Source organism: Anguilla anguilla, chromosome 10 (assembly GCF_013347855.1).
Source record: "Anguilla anguilla isolate fAngAng1 chromosome 10, fAngAng1.pri, whole genome shotgun sequence".
Classification (NCBI taxonomy): Eukaryota; Metazoa; Chordata; class Actinopteri; order Anguilliformes; family Anguillidae; genus Anguilla; species Anguilla anguilla.
Window position 1 is genome coordinate 13,499,681 of NC_049210.1, and position 16,800 is coordinate 13,516,480.

Here is a 16,800-nt window from a genome sequence, read left to right on the forward strand (position 1 = left end):
TACAGACCACTCAGCTTTGTCCACAGTGGTCATTCCCTGTATCCCTGCTTGCTGTCACATTGAGGGAATTGGTTTGCTGTCGTTTAAGGGTAGGAAAGTTCTCATTTTATCTAGCATTTGTTTGAGCTTTGGGTTATTTCCATGCAAACGAGTTACCGCTCCTGCTCTGCGTGAGCACGCCATTGCACGGGAGGTGACCTTTCCAATCCCCGCGCATGATTCAATGGCTGGCTGCATTAGCACCGAGGCTAGTGAATTACCATCGAGGAGCACGCACCGTGTGACAAATAGTGACCTCGTAGAAACGCGTGTCCGGCACACGCACTGCAATCTGGGGAGAGGGGTCTCCACTCTGACTGAAATAACCCTATAGCGCTGAAGCAATAAACGTCCACTGCGGTGATAAAAACAATCAGGAACAAGTGCGCCACTGTTAATCCATCCAAACCTGCAGTTTTTTACGTGCCTTCAGAGAGTAAGTTGATTTTATTTCGCTTCTGCCATTTTCGACAACAAGAAAAGTCCCTTTTCCCTCAAAAACAAACCAAGGCAATTAAACGTCTTAATTAACTGCATAAAACATTAATCCTTAACATCAAAATTAAGGCTCATGGCTGTGAAAAGAAGCAAGACTCTCTAAAATCTCTCTATGGAAAGCTGGTAGATGTGCAGGTCTTTTGTAAGACAAAAATGAATATATCAAAAACGAATATATCACCCCTATGCCTGACGACAATGTTAATGGCTGATGATGCATATGTGACGTTATATAATATATAATATTTCCTCCTCCAGCTTTTTTTTTTCTGTCAGGCTGTTCTGAATACATTAACCCTGAATCCTATCAAGATGGAAGTGGTAAAGAGCACATTTTTCAAAAACTTGCATTAGAAAAGAGATGGATATACTGGTCACATCCAAGGACAAGGGCAAAGGCAAAGTTGTTCTTAATGCATGAAATATGCTGTGGTTTTAATCTTTGGTTCCAATTTCAGGCTTTTCCATTATCAGATAGGGTGCATTTTAAGCCACACGAAACTATAGTGGAAGGTGGGGTGGCACGCTATCGTCAGAAATGCTTGACATGAAAAGAACTAAAAAATAATGTAACTACCACCCTCCATGAAGCGATTTTAGAAGCACTCCTAAGATTAAGGAAAGCTTCACTGAATGTCACAACGTCCCCTTTGCCTCCTTCTTCTAGTGTACGTCGTTCTGTACGTGTCACCGCTAATCTTGGCCGACGCTGGATCCAACAGACTAATCAGCTAATGGAGCGTACTATATATCAACACGCGTGATTCAATGGCAGCTGGGTGAAGTATGTGTTTCGTGACAGTTTGCAAAGATGTCCGCGCGTATGCATTCAAGAACTGAAATTTGTGCTGTTGCCATCTGTATGTGAAGGAGATGTATGGTGCCAAAAGAAAAATAACACCGAACAGGTTACATCACAAATGCTGTTACTTCATGCCTTATGGCCAGAAAGCTTTTTTTCAGTTCTTGAATCATGTAATACCATTAAAACACACACACACACACACAAGATTACCGTATCCCCCAAATTAATTTTAACTTATGACAGTCACTGAACACTGAACTTTGTTGAAAGAAAGAAAAAAAAAAACTGACTGAAATTAGCATAATGATTTTAACATTCCCAAAATGATAACTTTTTCTAGAAAATTCATGATGCACCCACCTCCGAAAAAGCTAAAATAAACTAGGGGATTCATCCTAATTTGTTTGTTGATTTACAGATAGAGAAATGAATAAATGTTAGGGAGAAACGGTTCTGAAATACCTGCATGCTGTCCAAGTGGTTCTGTATATGCATAAAACACACACCGATAACACAGCGACAAGAGATGTGAGGAAAGAAATTAAAGCACCATTACAAATATGAACACTCATACTCTTCAAAACATCTTCAAAACAATAAGATAAATTAAAGGGTTATTTATATCATGCAAAATAACTTAAACAATATGATAAATGGATATATTATATTTATAAATATAAGCCTTAAATTAAACAGAAAATATCTACTGAACCAAACATAATTTAGGCAATGAGATTCATGAAGGTCTATGTAAGCATGAGGACAAATCCCAAAGGGAAAGCAGAGGTTGGTCTTTAATATCTAATTTCTTATTCAAGGAAATTATAATGAAAAAAAAACCACACTTTTATAATATAATATAATGATAATATCAGGCACATAAGATTCATTAATCAGCAGTTCCAATTTCTTTGACAGGCCAAACTCCTCTTTTGCCCCAGCTAAAAATCAAATTTCCCTGACTGAAACCAATATTTAAGTTGTTCATTTGACACCACGATTTAATGGCCGAGATATCTTTCATGCTACAAGTCTGACCTGCTGTACATTTGCTTTTCATACAATTACTGCAAGGAAGGACTTTTAAGCTTCCAAATTTTGTCATTGAAATTCTCAATAATGGAATGAAAACATAATGAAGGAGAATAAATGTTAGATGCATTGAAAGTTTACATGATAATGAGAAAGAAAACCCAGCAATAATTGATTGCAACATGTTACAGTAAAGCAAACATTTTCCTTCAAGGAAGTATTGTGCCTTTCATTCAACCTCCAAGTGCAATAGTATGGACAAAAATTTGCCGTTCATGTGTGCCAATTCAAAGTCATTCTAAAAAATGTATATTGAATTTACTCCATTCTGCAGCACTGTATACTGTTTAGCACATGCAGCCACGGCCTATATAGTCACTTGGGCATCCATTTCAAGTGAAATTTCAGCAAAAATAAACAAATGAAATCAAATAAAAGCTTGTAATCCTACTTGCAGCTTTTCTCTTAATCTGGCCAATGGTCTTTAAGTACCTAGTCAGCTGTTTGAGCTACACTCTTTAGCAGATCCAGGTATAAATAAAATGTTGTTTTGAAAGAGGTGCATGCAGCCTCCGCAATAGGGCCTACGCTGGCATGCAAGCCAGGCACTGATACACATGCCCCCCTTGCCACCCCCCCCCCCCCCCCCACACACACACACACAATCAAGCCCCCCACACCCCCCAGTGACTCACCTCTAAAAGATGGACTGCACCCTCATGTTCCTTCTTAGCTTCAACTTGAGCCTTCGCAAATACACAGAGAGGTGTAGTCACTGTTACATGAATGTCAGCATTTGCATTCCATCATAATATGAACACGATGGAGAGATAGAAAAAACATGTTTGTTTACTGGAATGGGCTGGCACTGCCCTAATACATCAGATAGTGGTGAGATCCCACAGTGGTTTCCTGTCTCGGACGCTTTCGCTGATAACCGAACGTCATTTATTTCTGGAAGCGGCGGCCATGGCGTAAAAATGAAGTCGTGTTATTAGGCGCGGGGGCGCGAAGGCGAGCCTCATTTCCTGTTCCGCGTGTAGGCCGAGAGGAAACCTGAGCAAGGTTCAAGGGAGAACGCAATTACCACCATGGCCCTGGCAGCCACAGTTATCTGTCCTTCACGATATGTGTTTTCTTCCTCCGTGTCAGGGTGAGGAATATGCTTGGTGATGCTTCTGGAAGATGTGAATGGATTCAAAATGAAACTTCGGAACAGAGGTGGGGGGGTGGTGTGCTTTTGAGGGCCTAGTTTAATTATAGCCTGTGCAACCTCTCCTACATTTCAAAAATATGTGCTCAAACCAAAATGTCAGTGCTGTCTTCTTTTGAGGGGTCTCTGATACACTGGTTCCTACAAGCTGGCCTCTCCTGCTGTAAGACAGACAGGCCTGAGCCTTCGTGAGCCTCCGGTGGGTGACAGCAGGACCGTAATGTGGTTTAAATCATGGCCCGTGGTGCCTGAAAGTGATAATAGGAAACATTGATCAGCAGCACTTGTGGACGAGGATGGAACTCAGGAGAAGGCAGTGATCTTGCGAAACCACTCTGTATGCTCATTAGGAGAGATGGATATTTTCTTGGGGGGGAAGTATGTGCATGTGACAGACAGATATCTTGATAAAGAGACATTAAATCACCCCATCTCACCTGAGGGATTCAGAGAAACCGAGACAGGTCGTAGTAGTTTAATGTCCATATTTAATAACAGAATATATATCCACTTTCCAGTGCCAGATCACACAGAATTTCCACCGCCAATGAACCTACTGGCTGTATGACGAGTTTTTAAAATTAATTCTAATTTCGTATTCAACAGCCTTGTGACGAGGAGATTTACATGGAATTGTGGGTCTGCTGGGACATCAGTACTGATGATGGGGCCATAAACAACTTAAAGTACTGACTTTCAGTTAAAGCTGGTCTACAAGATTCTCACGGGATGTTTCAGGTAGTTTGAACCATTTGTCTGGATGTCATCTGAGAAATGTTCTTAACTAAAGAGAAGTGACCCGCTGAAATCTTATATAAATCATATTAATTCCAGGAGGTTCAACTACTGTATGTGCCAGACAAAAATAAAAATAGTGTAAAATCTAAAATGCAATGCAACGTATCTCAGTTTATTCTGTTTGACTCACAACATCTGCTAAGAAAGATCCTGTTCCACATGGCTAAGATAACATCTGTTGTAGTTCTAATTTCATGAATCCACTGTACAAGCAATTAATTCAAGGTAGAAAAAAAGCATTCCCTTTGTAGCCAAGGGAAAACCAAGCCATAATGAATCCTCTAATGGGAAAACAGAGAGACTCCCCGTTTATGGCAGAAGTTAAAGAAAAATGCAAGCAGCCAATATAATGACACGGAGGCTGGGGAACTGAAGGGTTCCCCATTAATTCTGTGCCTGGGACGGAGCACCGGCTCGCGACTCTCTCAGGAACTCTGTTTTCAGTCTCCAGTAATTGCTCCATTTGCGTGACGCACCTCTCCGTTCCATAATGTGCAGGCAAAATATCAATTCTTCTGGGCATTTCTGTGAGCACCAACTATGTTGAGTCTGCTCAGGTACGCTCCCATTTCAACAGTGTGCCTATGAATCTTTGATGGTTTCAGGCTGCGAACCAGGTTGACCTGGGAACACAATACCTCAGGCCTCCATTTCCCTAATATCCCTAATGATTGCTCCAATTATGCAGTTTGGGGTCAGATAAACTATTGTGAACTAGATGGGTTGTAAATGAGTGAACCTCATACTACGGGTCGAAGTATTCACTTACGGGACAAAACAAAGCATTCTCCAATGCGTCAAATGCGTTCTTTGGCGCGTTCTTTGAAGGCCGAAGGCGGCTGAGGCTAACGCTAGGCTATTCCCGCACAGCGGTTCCGGTACGGCGCGGTGGCCCTTACCTTCTGAAGAAGGTCAATCTCCTGTTGTTTTGCATTGAGAACAGCCAAGGCTTGCTCATGCTCCAACTCTAGCTGCTGCCGCCTCTCTGCAGCCTCTCGCATATGCTACAGGAGGGAGAGGTTTTGGGATGGGGGGGGGACAGGAAGCAGTATGCGTTAGCAACCTTCACACCCAAAAACAGCGTTTCGCGTCTCCAGACCTCTCCACTCTCAGCCCACAGATCCCAACTCTATGATGCAGTGGTCATCTCGATTAGGGAAACTGCTGCTGTATCCACACGTTTTCCCTATTCTTCATCTGTATTTATTCATACGATTGGTCAGGATTATGAGCCGAATACTATTAGAAAGGCATTCAAGGATGCAAGAGGTCAAAGGGAGCATATGATGTTTTGTCACAGCCTCAAACAATTCTGTTAACTTTCTCATGCACAGCAAGAGAGAATTAACAAGAGTGAGCTGAGACTACATCATCACTGCCACGTACTATTCTGCCTTTTGAAGAGAACCTCTAAAAATAGCTTCACTGAGCAGACAGAAAAAATGCAACCAGACATTGCTGAACACCTGCAGAATTGAACGGATCTCTGACTGGGGCACACAGAGCAGGACTGGAAATGCTTTTCAGAGCTTGTTGAAAAAAACAACAGCAGTTTGCAAAGTATGCTACCTCTCTTTTTCACAAGAAAAGAGGCTTTTCAAAGAGATATTTTTCAAAGCAGCACCATGACCATACTTTAGTATGACAAACAGCAGGGCTTTTAGTTTCCAAACCGTGCAAACTCCACAACTTGCTTTGTTAGTGGTCTCCATGGTAACAAGCAATACAAGCGCAAGGTTAAATGCAAGGCCTTTCCCAGCCAAAAAGTGGAGTGCTCAACCTTGCAGTGCAAAATGCATAAATGTTGAAAAGGTCCAGCGTTTTCTAAGATGTTTTCTTGCCCAGAATGTGACCTAACGGCAGAAAAGCAAACAAACAAGCAGCATGATTTCAAAAGAAAGATAGCAAAAATATAAATTAACTTCATGCTGCCATAGCACAGTCGTACTCAATGTCAATGGCAGTCCCAAGCTTTGTGCGCGGGCGATGGGGAAACCATCAATGTTGTGATCATCGGCAAGTCAAATCAAGTGCCCCCTTCCCATCTCGGTCCCCAGCACCTCATCCCAACATGCACAACCGCAGTTCTGCTGTGTGGCGGCCTTTGCCAGGTGACCTTTGAGGCGTGCTTTGGGAAAACGGGGGAGGGAGAAAAGGAGGTGGGCGGGCACAACGTGACACAACCGACAATGTGGGGGGAAAGCATTTGAAAAGAAAGGTGGGACTGGTGGGGGAAGGGGGAACTGTGCATGCAGATAATATGCACAGAAGCGGTACCTTATGAATCTAACACGGGGAGAAGGGGAGGAGGGGTTTGGGAGGAGGTAGGGGGTAGGGAGGGGGGAAAACCGCTCCAGTCTTCCTAGTCAGTCACAGCGGCAGGTCTGACTTCCCACCCAAGGCACTGGAAGGCAACAGACACGGGAGCAGAGCAAGGTTAGTGGGACAAGGGATCCGCCCGCCACAGCCTCCGCACGTGAGAGACGGACACTGGCGAGGGGTTAACAGGATTAGCACACGCTTTGCACGCGGCTCAGCCGGAGAAATGCTGAACCATAGCATCCGCCGGGATGCAGGTCAGGCTCCTGCTCCGGCCTAGAGGGGGAAACCCAGCTGCTGAGCCAGCCGGAGGAGAGGGGTGGCTGGCACACACGCTGTGACACGCCGCGCATGGCTAGCTCTGGGTCGGCTGGGGACGTTCTGTCGGCTCTAGCGGTCATCGATTCCATTTCGATGCGCCGCTCCTCACATTTTGTGTGTCAGTCAATTATTATCTGCGAAGACCTTTAAAAAAATAAAAAGTTTGACTGAAAAAGAAGACTATTTCTGAGGTCTACTTCGAGATGGATGAACTGTATTAAAACTGGGGTTTTGGCAAAGATAACAGGAAGAGACCAGATCCAGGAACATCGAAGAGAGACCGGTGAGGAGGAGCCTTTGTCTCTGAAGATCCCCTGGTTCGCTCCTGATGGGCCATAATGACGGGCTTCCAACCCATCTGGGGCAGTGCTGGGAACCAGCTGTAAGGAAGCATGATTCCATCCGTCCAGTGCACCCCCACTCCCCCCCAATGAGTCATTCTCAAATGGGGTGGGGGTGGGGGGGGGGGGGGGGGGGGGGGGGGGGGGGGGGGGGGGGGGGGGAATAGACTGGATACAGAGACCCATTTCTCTCCTGGAAAAATCTGAACCTAAACCATGTCATTAAAGAGGCTGCTGACAATTAAACCAGCACATATGCATTAATGACAAGTGGGAAGATGTCTTTTCAATAACCAAATTACACTGTTCAAGACTAACGATCCATCCTTTTTTTCTGGTGGACAAGGAATAAGAAATTACCGCACAATCCCTACTTCCAATATTTCACAAACTGGAAATGAATAAAGAGCTGATCTACTGTGAAAAGTTTTTCTTATGTCACCATTAGCCTGAAAGAAACTGCAGTCGATATTACCTGGTGGTACCCTGTAGTCTGTTGGACAAAAGAAAGACGTTCTGTCTTTTCCTACCGTCTTGCCTGGGTCATTGATGAAGAAGCAAGACGACGCATCCAAAAAGCCAGTGCAACTTTTAACAACCACAAGACAGCATTAAGTCAGGAGTCCTGTCAGTCCCCCAAACAAGGAGATACAAGCAACGTCATGCTGAGAAATTAGCGAGCAATCTATCACGCTGGAAAATGGACCTTTACAACCCAAAGACACATTGAATACATGGAATAGAACTACACTGAAATAGTACACACTAGCTACCTATGGCAGCTAGCTAGGCAGCATATAAATCATCTCGCTTCAAGCAAGGCCAGATTGCTAGTCACCGTGGGATTTTTACTAGTATGTGAGCTAGCTAGCACTTTCTTCCAGCGCTTCCATTTATTTGGGTGTAACATTCAGCTCTGATTTGTGAGTCACTTTGAGCCACATTTTGTTTCATATAATAGAGAAATTCAGAAGCCTGACATAAAACCAGGAAAAGAAAAATTCATAATGGACACAAAATAATAATGTGTGACAAAATCAAGATGCCTTGAAATAGGCATATGCTGACGGCAATAAGGAATTCCCCAGAAATGTGGTAATTGATTGATACTGTAATTATGGTATAAAAATGTTTAGCGGTGTCATAACAATCTACCATGCGTGACTGCTTATTCTTGTGCTGAGCCAATACTTTCCCCAGAACTTTTGATCAGTTTTCGTTTACATACGGTAAATAAAAAAGAAAAGAAATATGGAATAGAATTTGGCATCATTACAAATACAATTCTTGATGTAAGCAACATTGAGATTCTGCCTTCAGATCTACAGTTTACATGGTTAAATGGAATAGTGCAAGAAAAATATGAATTATGCATTTTTGGCGCTGCCATATCAAATCCCGTTTTATGGTACGTAAGCTAATTTTATGTGTATGGAAGGATTGGTCCCAGTAACACGTTTGTGATTCACTCTTCTGGAATAAATGAGGTTTCAAGATTGTTCAAGTTCCTGAATGTTACTTGACCCAGCAAAACGTTTGTATCTGCCTCCCTTACACAGCTTACACAGTCAGAAAATATTACACTTTTTTCTCTTGAGGGAAAGAAAAATCTATTTTCAAACAACTGTTCCTTGCATTCGCTGACAGGGCTACAGCACTGGCTGAACTTCAAGTAATTCCGTCTTGTAGGGCAATGAACTGGCCCAGAGAATCACACCAATTATAAAATTTCCCATTTGGGGAATACTTGTGTTTCTAATAGGCTACTATCCATTCTGTGTAATAACATTACGCATCTAATGTGGGAATGTACATTATTTTTAATAGCACATAAAAAATGATAGAATAACTTAAATACAGCACAGTGGAGTTTGACCCACGACTGAGTTTGAGAACCTCAATATAACACCAACCTGGAAAAATACAGCAGTAATAATGGAAATGATAGACAGAGCTAAATATACTGATGCACAAGCACAAAGGATGTCCCCAGAATTAATGTGCATATCTCAAGCCACGATAGCTCAGTGCTGCTCATAGACCAGAACACGTCATTAGCATAGCAATGAACCAGACATGGGCAGGCAGTTTTCCAAAAACAAAAACACACAGAATTCACAAATGATTTAGTTTCAGCAGCTGATTTCAAGGCCCCTCTTGCCCTCGGAGCAAAAATTATGCTATTTGGAGAAAGGATGACTGCCAAGTAAGTAAACAAAGCAATTAGAATGCAAACAGAGAAGTGTTCCTTTCTCTCTTTACATACCCCTGCCCTACGGCAGTTCAAAACATTTCACAATCCCCCAAATGCGGATGCTTATGCGGATGCTATGTTTTATAACCTCAGACAACATTCAATGTGTTTACATTGGGCATTTCCTATATTTCAGGCTGAAAACTATGCTTTAACCTTCATTTATGTACCTTTACCTCTGTTCAGAATTAATCTAGATTAGTGTGTCACACGTCGTTTGGACACATTTAAATTCCGTCCAGTCTGGCTGTGGGACCTGCAAGGGCTCCTGGGAAATTGGATGGGGAGCCTGGCTTCCCCTTCCTTAGTGAGGGGGTTAGCAGTCCCCTCTGTCTGATATCTCCAGCCAGCACTCTGTTCCTTGCCCAGACATTGCAGCATTCAGTCTGCCATGCTGCAGAACACCTGTTGCCAGCCTCTCAGCCCCACCACTTATCCGAGTTGACCATCCCCATTGCACTTACTGTGAACACTGCATTGACGCCCATTGGTCCACGCAAGGGAAGGGCAGCTGGCTCACCTTTAGCACCTGCTCTAGGTTCTCCAGTTTGCCTTGGAGATGGATCTTCTCCTGCAGGGCCGAATCTCTCTCCTGAGTCACAGCAAGAAGGGTTTCTCTGAGCTGATCATAGTCTGACTTCACCTGCAGAGAGAACAGAGGGGCAGTGTTGGCCTTCTGTAGGCACAAAGATGGAAGGAGAAGATTGCCTTCCTATATCTACTTCTGGGCTGTGGACAAAGACCTTTGTGGGACATCCTTCCTACATCAAAGAACATTGTAAGTGTTGCTACTGATCGAAAGAAAAGAGAAAAATACAATATGGCTTTTTATTGAATTCAGTGAATGTTTTAGCCTAAGTCTTCATCAGCATGTGTCATAGCTGCTTATCGATCAAATGGGAAGGGCCACTAGATATTGATGTACATATTTTCAACGCATAAACAGCTATTCTGAGTGCATGGAGGAAGGGATAGGACTGTAAGGCGAGCCAGAGCAAATCTGATGCACCGCAGAGTGTTATTTGATCACACCCAGATATGTGAAATATTTTTGTGCTTACTCTAGGCACTATATCAAACCCACACTCATTCTGAGTCGGCGATGATATTTATTCATTTTGAGATATTGTTTTTCCTTGAGACAGGAGGCTATTCATTCCATATTGATTTTTGCGGCAGGAGAAGCCACTCATCTTCGCACCGGATGAGGGCGAGCGTCTTCGCCGGTTTTTACGTCAGCAAGCTCGTTAGCATCCTGCGAGACTCATGCTCAGATAATGGTCTGATTCCAGGGGCTCTCTCTAAGTGACATCAGTCTTCTTACAACATGATCATCCATCTTGCATCCTAAAACCTTGCTTTACATTTTTAATTGGCTGTCACAATAAATCAGTGAATGGCTTCAGACTATATTGTATGGGGTTATTGTGGTATGAATTAAGCATCAGCAACAGGGTGAGACATCAATTGCATTGCAATACTGACTTATATCAGTCTTAACATTTGTTCATATGTGCAGATTTAATCAAAAGAGCTTAATTTATTACTGGGCTCTGAGCTGATGTCATGATGTCATGAAGGACCTGACGTAATGGCCAATGAATGTTTTAGTCTCATTGCATAACTCCTCACACAGTTTGAGGCTAATAAAAGTATGTTTGATGATGTTTTACGCAAATCTGCGATCTCTTTACAATACAATGAATTCAAAATGGTTTGGGATTTGGCAATTCTGTGCAAATACCCGAATTACGTGATAATCCATTATGCAATTAAGTGGATTCTACTGTATATGTTTGATGTAGCTGGCATTGTACTATATTTATTTTCATCTGCTTTTTATGAGCAGCATGACCTGCCTTTTTTAGCCAGCTAGCTTCGTTTTGGCGGGTGGGCATGGGTGTTTAGGCTGGGGTACTGTGGTTCTGAGGGGTGATCAACACCTTAGTTTGTCAGTGCTTGATGACAGGCTGACATTTACGCTTTCTTTTACACTGTACATAGTTAATCCAAGGTTAAAACAATTATACCCATTAAGCCCAGGGTTAAGTGCAGTGTGAAAAGCTCTCGAGTGCCATGTCAAGCTGAGTGAAGTGGAATTACGTGTTGGTTACTGTAGACAGCGTTAGTAGAATTACTACCTCCAGGTCCTGTAAATCTGTTATGCTCTGAAGCTATTATGCTAGTTAGCTATTTTTAGCGATCCAAATTTCTTTGTTTTGTTATCTGACAGGTTTACTGTCCAGTTCATTGCACTTGCAGCCCTGCAAGCCATGTGTGTTCGCTTACTTGTGGGTGGTACTTTTGGGAGGAGTTGAGGGGGGAGGTGGGGTGGCAGGACGCTCCCAACCAGTATCCTGAGGTTTTTTTCAACGTGGATTTTATGCCTGATTTGAAATGTGCATTATTACAGTTATTGACATTACTGTGAATAGATATTTGGTGAATGCTTAGTGGATACCTCCCTCTGTGATCATTTATGGTTATTTAAACTATTTTAAGCCACTTTATAATCACTTCAGCAACGCACTTGTTTTTTTTCTATCTTGTTCCAGCACACACAGAATGGGAATTTGGTGAGCAATGAGCGAGCATCTGCTGGGCATTTCAGAGAAGTATGGCAATAAAGCCATGTTATTAATGGGTGGTGATTAAGGGCCGGCAATCACAGCACTTGTACCGCAATTATTTCCAACCCAGCTGCAGCGGGTTGCGAACACTCTGTGATTCTTGTAAGGGGAAATGAAGGAAACGCAACCGCCTTTTAAAGAATTTTAAGGCTGAGCGCTAGTTTTAAAGCTAAGTGATGGAGAATTGTGAGCCCTGATATCCAGCCCAAGGACAATGCAGGGAAAAGAGTCGTTCTGTAGAGGTTCTGCCGCGTGGAGCAGCACGCATTCAGCAAAGGAGGCATTGCACTCTCAGAGCACAGCGTGTTGTGCAGATCATTGATATGTTTCTGCGCTCGGGCAGGTTAGCACCGCTGGGTCTGTGCCCGAGGCTTCCCTCTCCTTTACTGTGGAGAACGCATTCATTAATGACTAATGAGAGAGGAGGGGCGCTTTTCTGGAACGTCGACAGCGCCAGCAGCCGAAACGCTCGGGTGCAGCGAGGGGGGATGTTTGTTGAGGAACAAACAGCGGCGGTGCTCTGCGGAGGAACCAAAGCGCAGGGAGAATAAATGAAATCAGGCCGTGGATCTAAGGGGGTAGTTCCCACGTGAGGCGCTGACCGGATTGCCATGGCGATAAGGATCGAAACACTGTGTGGGCTGGGGGGTTGGGGGGTGGCGGGGGGGAGGGGGGAGGGGGGAGGGGGTGGTATCTCTGGAGCAAGGCTCTCATATCCTGCTCCTTGATCCAACTGATGGATGGTGCTGTCTGAGAGCTCACACTCCAGATTAGATAACACTACCCAGAGTCCCATACCACCCCCCCCCCCACCTGCCCCATATGCTGTCCAGAGACAGGCTGTTGATGCCTGCTAATCGTGTGTGGCTGATACCTGTCAATCTAATCCTCCAGGAAATTGCCTTTTTTAATTTTTTTTTTTTTTAAAGTAATCGATGGTGAAGCCTCACAGTCTGGGCCTGCTGATCTCCTCTCCTTTTCTCTTATCTGCATGGAGAGCTTGTGAAATCCACAGGGCGAGAGGCAGATGATGTTTCTATAATAGAATCTGAATCTCTGGGGCAGCAGAAGTATGGATCGAGCTGTGGGGTGTAAAACTAATTTCTGCATGCATACGCCCCGTGTAGACAAACAGCCATTTTGTACAGCTGGAGCAGGCAATTAGTGCACATTAGGGACACATGCTAATAAAAACTCCCTTGATTGGACAGTAAACCATTATGAGAATAAAACATGGATTCTGAAGGCAGAATGATGTAAGATCAAATAGTATCTTTTGAAAAAAATGAAATAAAAGTGAATTTAAAAAAGAGATGCAGCAGTCCTTTCACATACACATGAATCATAAATGCCACAAGATGCTAAGGGGGCCAGGCTCCCGTGAAAAAATGGAATATCCCTGAGCTATTAGCCCAAGGTAATTGTCAGTCAGTGACGAATTGGGGAAAGCGTTCCAATGTCTGATCCATAAAGCACTGCGCTGCTCTTACCTGGTCATATTGCACTGCCTTCTGGCTATGGGTGAGCAATTCAAGACTCAGGCGATTTTTCTCCTGAAGAACATCTTGGAGCTCAGTCTCCTGTGGGGAAAATAAGCAAAGCAAGGCTCAAATTCCATCGGGGCTCCAGGCAGGGCCTACGTGGGAGTTGACTAAAATGTCGCCAGAGATGGCCGATGCATAATGCATACAGATATACAGCAGTCATCTGTCCTGGAAAGCTAGACTTTTGAGGGTGGAAACCTCTTTCTGGCTCGAACAGAGGAGCAAGCTTGGATCAAGATTCCTCCTCATGGATTCAGCCACAGTTGAAGGCTCTGCGACATTCCATGTACATCCAAGGTTCAGCAGCTTGAAGGATCTGGCTGATCAATTACATTTTAAGGGAGCTTTCTAAACAGGCCATCTGGAGCTCGATTGAAAAAACAAAATGTGACTACAGGGGCGAGGACTCAGGATCAGTTGGCACTGGTAAGGTCTTTCCCCACAAGATGTCTGTCTGTTTTTTTTGTGTGTGTGTGTGTGTGTGTGTGTGTGTCTGTGTGTGTGTGTGTGTGTGTGTGTGAGACAGTAGAGGACCATTTGTGTGCCTTGTGGCTGACACATCACATCACCCTCAGGAGTCCCCATGGCCCCTCAAACACCTCTCTGTATCACAGTTACACCTGTACATCACACCATCCTGTGAACAGTTTATAGTCTGTAGACAAAGGGCAAGCCTAGATGGGCTGAATGGTCGTCATCATCAACGTTGTGATATTTTATAGAATAATCTGTAAGTTTGTTCCCAGACAAGTAAAATTCAGCAAGAACAATGTGTAAGGATAAAAAGAACAAATACTAATGAGGTATAAGTAATTTCTCACTGTTATATTGCAGTCTTTAAAACAGAGACCTCACCTCTCCTCTATAAAAAAAAACATGTGCTTTTACCTTAATGAATGCGGTTTAAGTGTTAAAAAAGCAGGTAAGAGCTCAGCCCTACTCCCTCGCCCACATATTTTTCCGAGGCAATCTGAATTGCTGGGAAGGAAAACTTGATTATGTTTCATCAACATGCATGTAATGAGCTGCCAATGCAATTTAACATTGAGACAGGAGAGCCCGGGGGGTAGCGATGAGCATTTCAAAACAAACAGCAACAAAAACCAGAACAGGTCTTGCCTAGTTGCAACTGTCACACATAATTAAATCTGCAGGAAGGCTTACTTAAAATGTAACTTGTGCTTGTATCAGTCCTGATGGTTAAGCGTGTTTTTTTAGATGACAGTGTTATGGAGGTCAGCGCTGGTGGGATGGGGGAGGGGGGCACAGAGTGAGCATACACATCCACACACACGCACGCACGCACGCCTACACACACACACACACAACATCAAAGAACACAGAGAACTGCTGGGCTCTGCTATGGCTGACAGGCCTGGGATAAGTTCCATTTTTTCCAATTACCTCTCACCGTAAACCCATCGTCATTTCAATTCACCTCCGTTCCCTCCAGTCACTTCCCATTTTCCTCACACAAACATATCACTGCATTGACAATACGCCGCCGCAGATCAATTCAATTTGCCACTGACCGCAACTACGACTGGCTTCCTCTTAGAGTGGGACGCCCAGGCCTCTTTAGCAACATGCAGGGAGGTGTTTTTGAGGAATCTGGAGGCTATAGTCAAGTTCCGCTGCAGACCCTATAGTGGAAAGTAGAAGATACTACATGTCCTGTATGAAAGAGTAACTGTGGCTAGGGGCAGACTGGGAACTGGGACAGAGAGCGAGAAGGAGATGCAGACCACAAATTGATGGGCTCCACCAATGTCCACAGGTGCCAAGTGCCAGATTCCATCATGTCTGTGGTTCCTGAACTTTGGGTCTGGTGGGCCATGAGTGGGGTTGGAATAAGTCACAAAATAAATCTGTAAGTACCTTATGTTATACAATTTATATTGATATTCACACCAACCAGGGGGTATGGTAGAAAGTTTAGTTATCTTTCTTAGGGCATTGTAGGCGTTTACATAATCATATCAGGTGTTTATTTGGTACTCGTCAATATTGAATAATGTAGCAAATACTCTCCCTGATCTGGGAATTCTGATAGTCAGGCCTGGAAAATGCTGTTCATTTAACTCGTTCTGGCTAACAGTGTCCGCAAAATGAACATAATGTATTATACTGTGGTGCAATGCAATGTAAACCGCAGTAGTTATAGTGTACTTGCAGGTGTCTGGATTGTCACTTGCAGTTTTTTGATCCATGTCAGGATTTAGTTTATTAAGGGGCAGGTCATAGTAACACACTTGTTCATTACGTGGATCTTGAGCTTGCATATTTGAGAAACCTGTGCTCTAGATCTATCCCAGATACAGCTGAAAACTATTCAGCATTTAAAATTATGGGAGGTGGGGATGAGCATGACCAAGTCTCATTGATAATCTTTACGGTTTATAAACAATGCACTCCCCTGCCATTTCAAAAAAGATAATGATTCGCATTGCATACTGTAGGCCTGATAGGCCTAAATTAGAATTTTAATGTATTTCAATTATTCCTTGAAAATCTGGAGTCACTCAGACCCACTTTCAGCCGGTGCATAAATGTAATGCAAATTCAAAAGAAACGTCCATTACTTGTTCAGGTACAATTCAGAATATGAATTGAAAGAGTCCACAGCTCCCACACACTAAGAAATAAAGTCAGTAATTGGGAGCTTGATAGTTGTGTGTGGGTACCACCAATTATTTTAATTGAATTAGATTAAATTAAACTGATTATATTAAATTCACAACATTATCTCTACTTGTTGAACTTTCTGAGGCAAAGTGGGTTAGGGAGATACGCTGTACGTGATTTTTTTCGTGATTATCAGAGATGATGGTGGTGGGGCACAACCTCACCATTACTGCTGAAAACAAGAGCTGACAAGTGGCAAAACTGAGTGACGCGTGAGGTCTTTGGGTCCATCGGGGAAAATCCTGGTGCAAAACAAAACGCTTCGCCAAGCTCACACTTCACAATTCATCATATTTTGCTATGACACTTTCTATACGGGTG

At 43.4% G+C, this 16,800-nt stretch overlaps 1 protein-coding gene across 22 annotated transcripts in view; it reads right to left on the reverse strand.

Moving 5' to 3' along the window:
• Positions 1-16,800, reverse strand: part of rimbp2 (RIMS binding protein 2) — a 119,477-nt gene that overhangs the window by 35,671 nt on the left and 67,006 nt on the right. For 18 of the 22 annotated variants that reach the window (XR_004761160.1, XR_004761163.1, XR_004761162.1 and 15 more), the window contains 5 exons: positions 13,741-13,830; positions 10,141-10,263; positions 5,285-5,389; positions 3,070-3,120; positions 1,805-1,825 (listed from right to left, as the gene is read on the reverse strand). Coding sequence is in view for 17 of the 22 variants with exons in the window: in XM_035378609.1 (XP_035234500.1) it covers positions 1,805-1,825; positions 3,070-3,120; positions 5,285-5,389; positions 10,141-10,263; positions 13,741-13,830 (390 nt within the window). In the remaining 5 variants the exon portion in view is untranslated. Of the gene's footprint in view, positions 1-1,804; positions 1,826-3,069; positions 3,121-5,284; positions 5,390-6,662; positions 6,785-10,140; positions 10,264-13,740; positions 13,831-16,800 lie in introns of those variants that run through there. The other 4 variants (XR_004761164.1, XM_035378610.1, XM_035378625.1 and 1 more) reach the window with 2 other exon arrangements.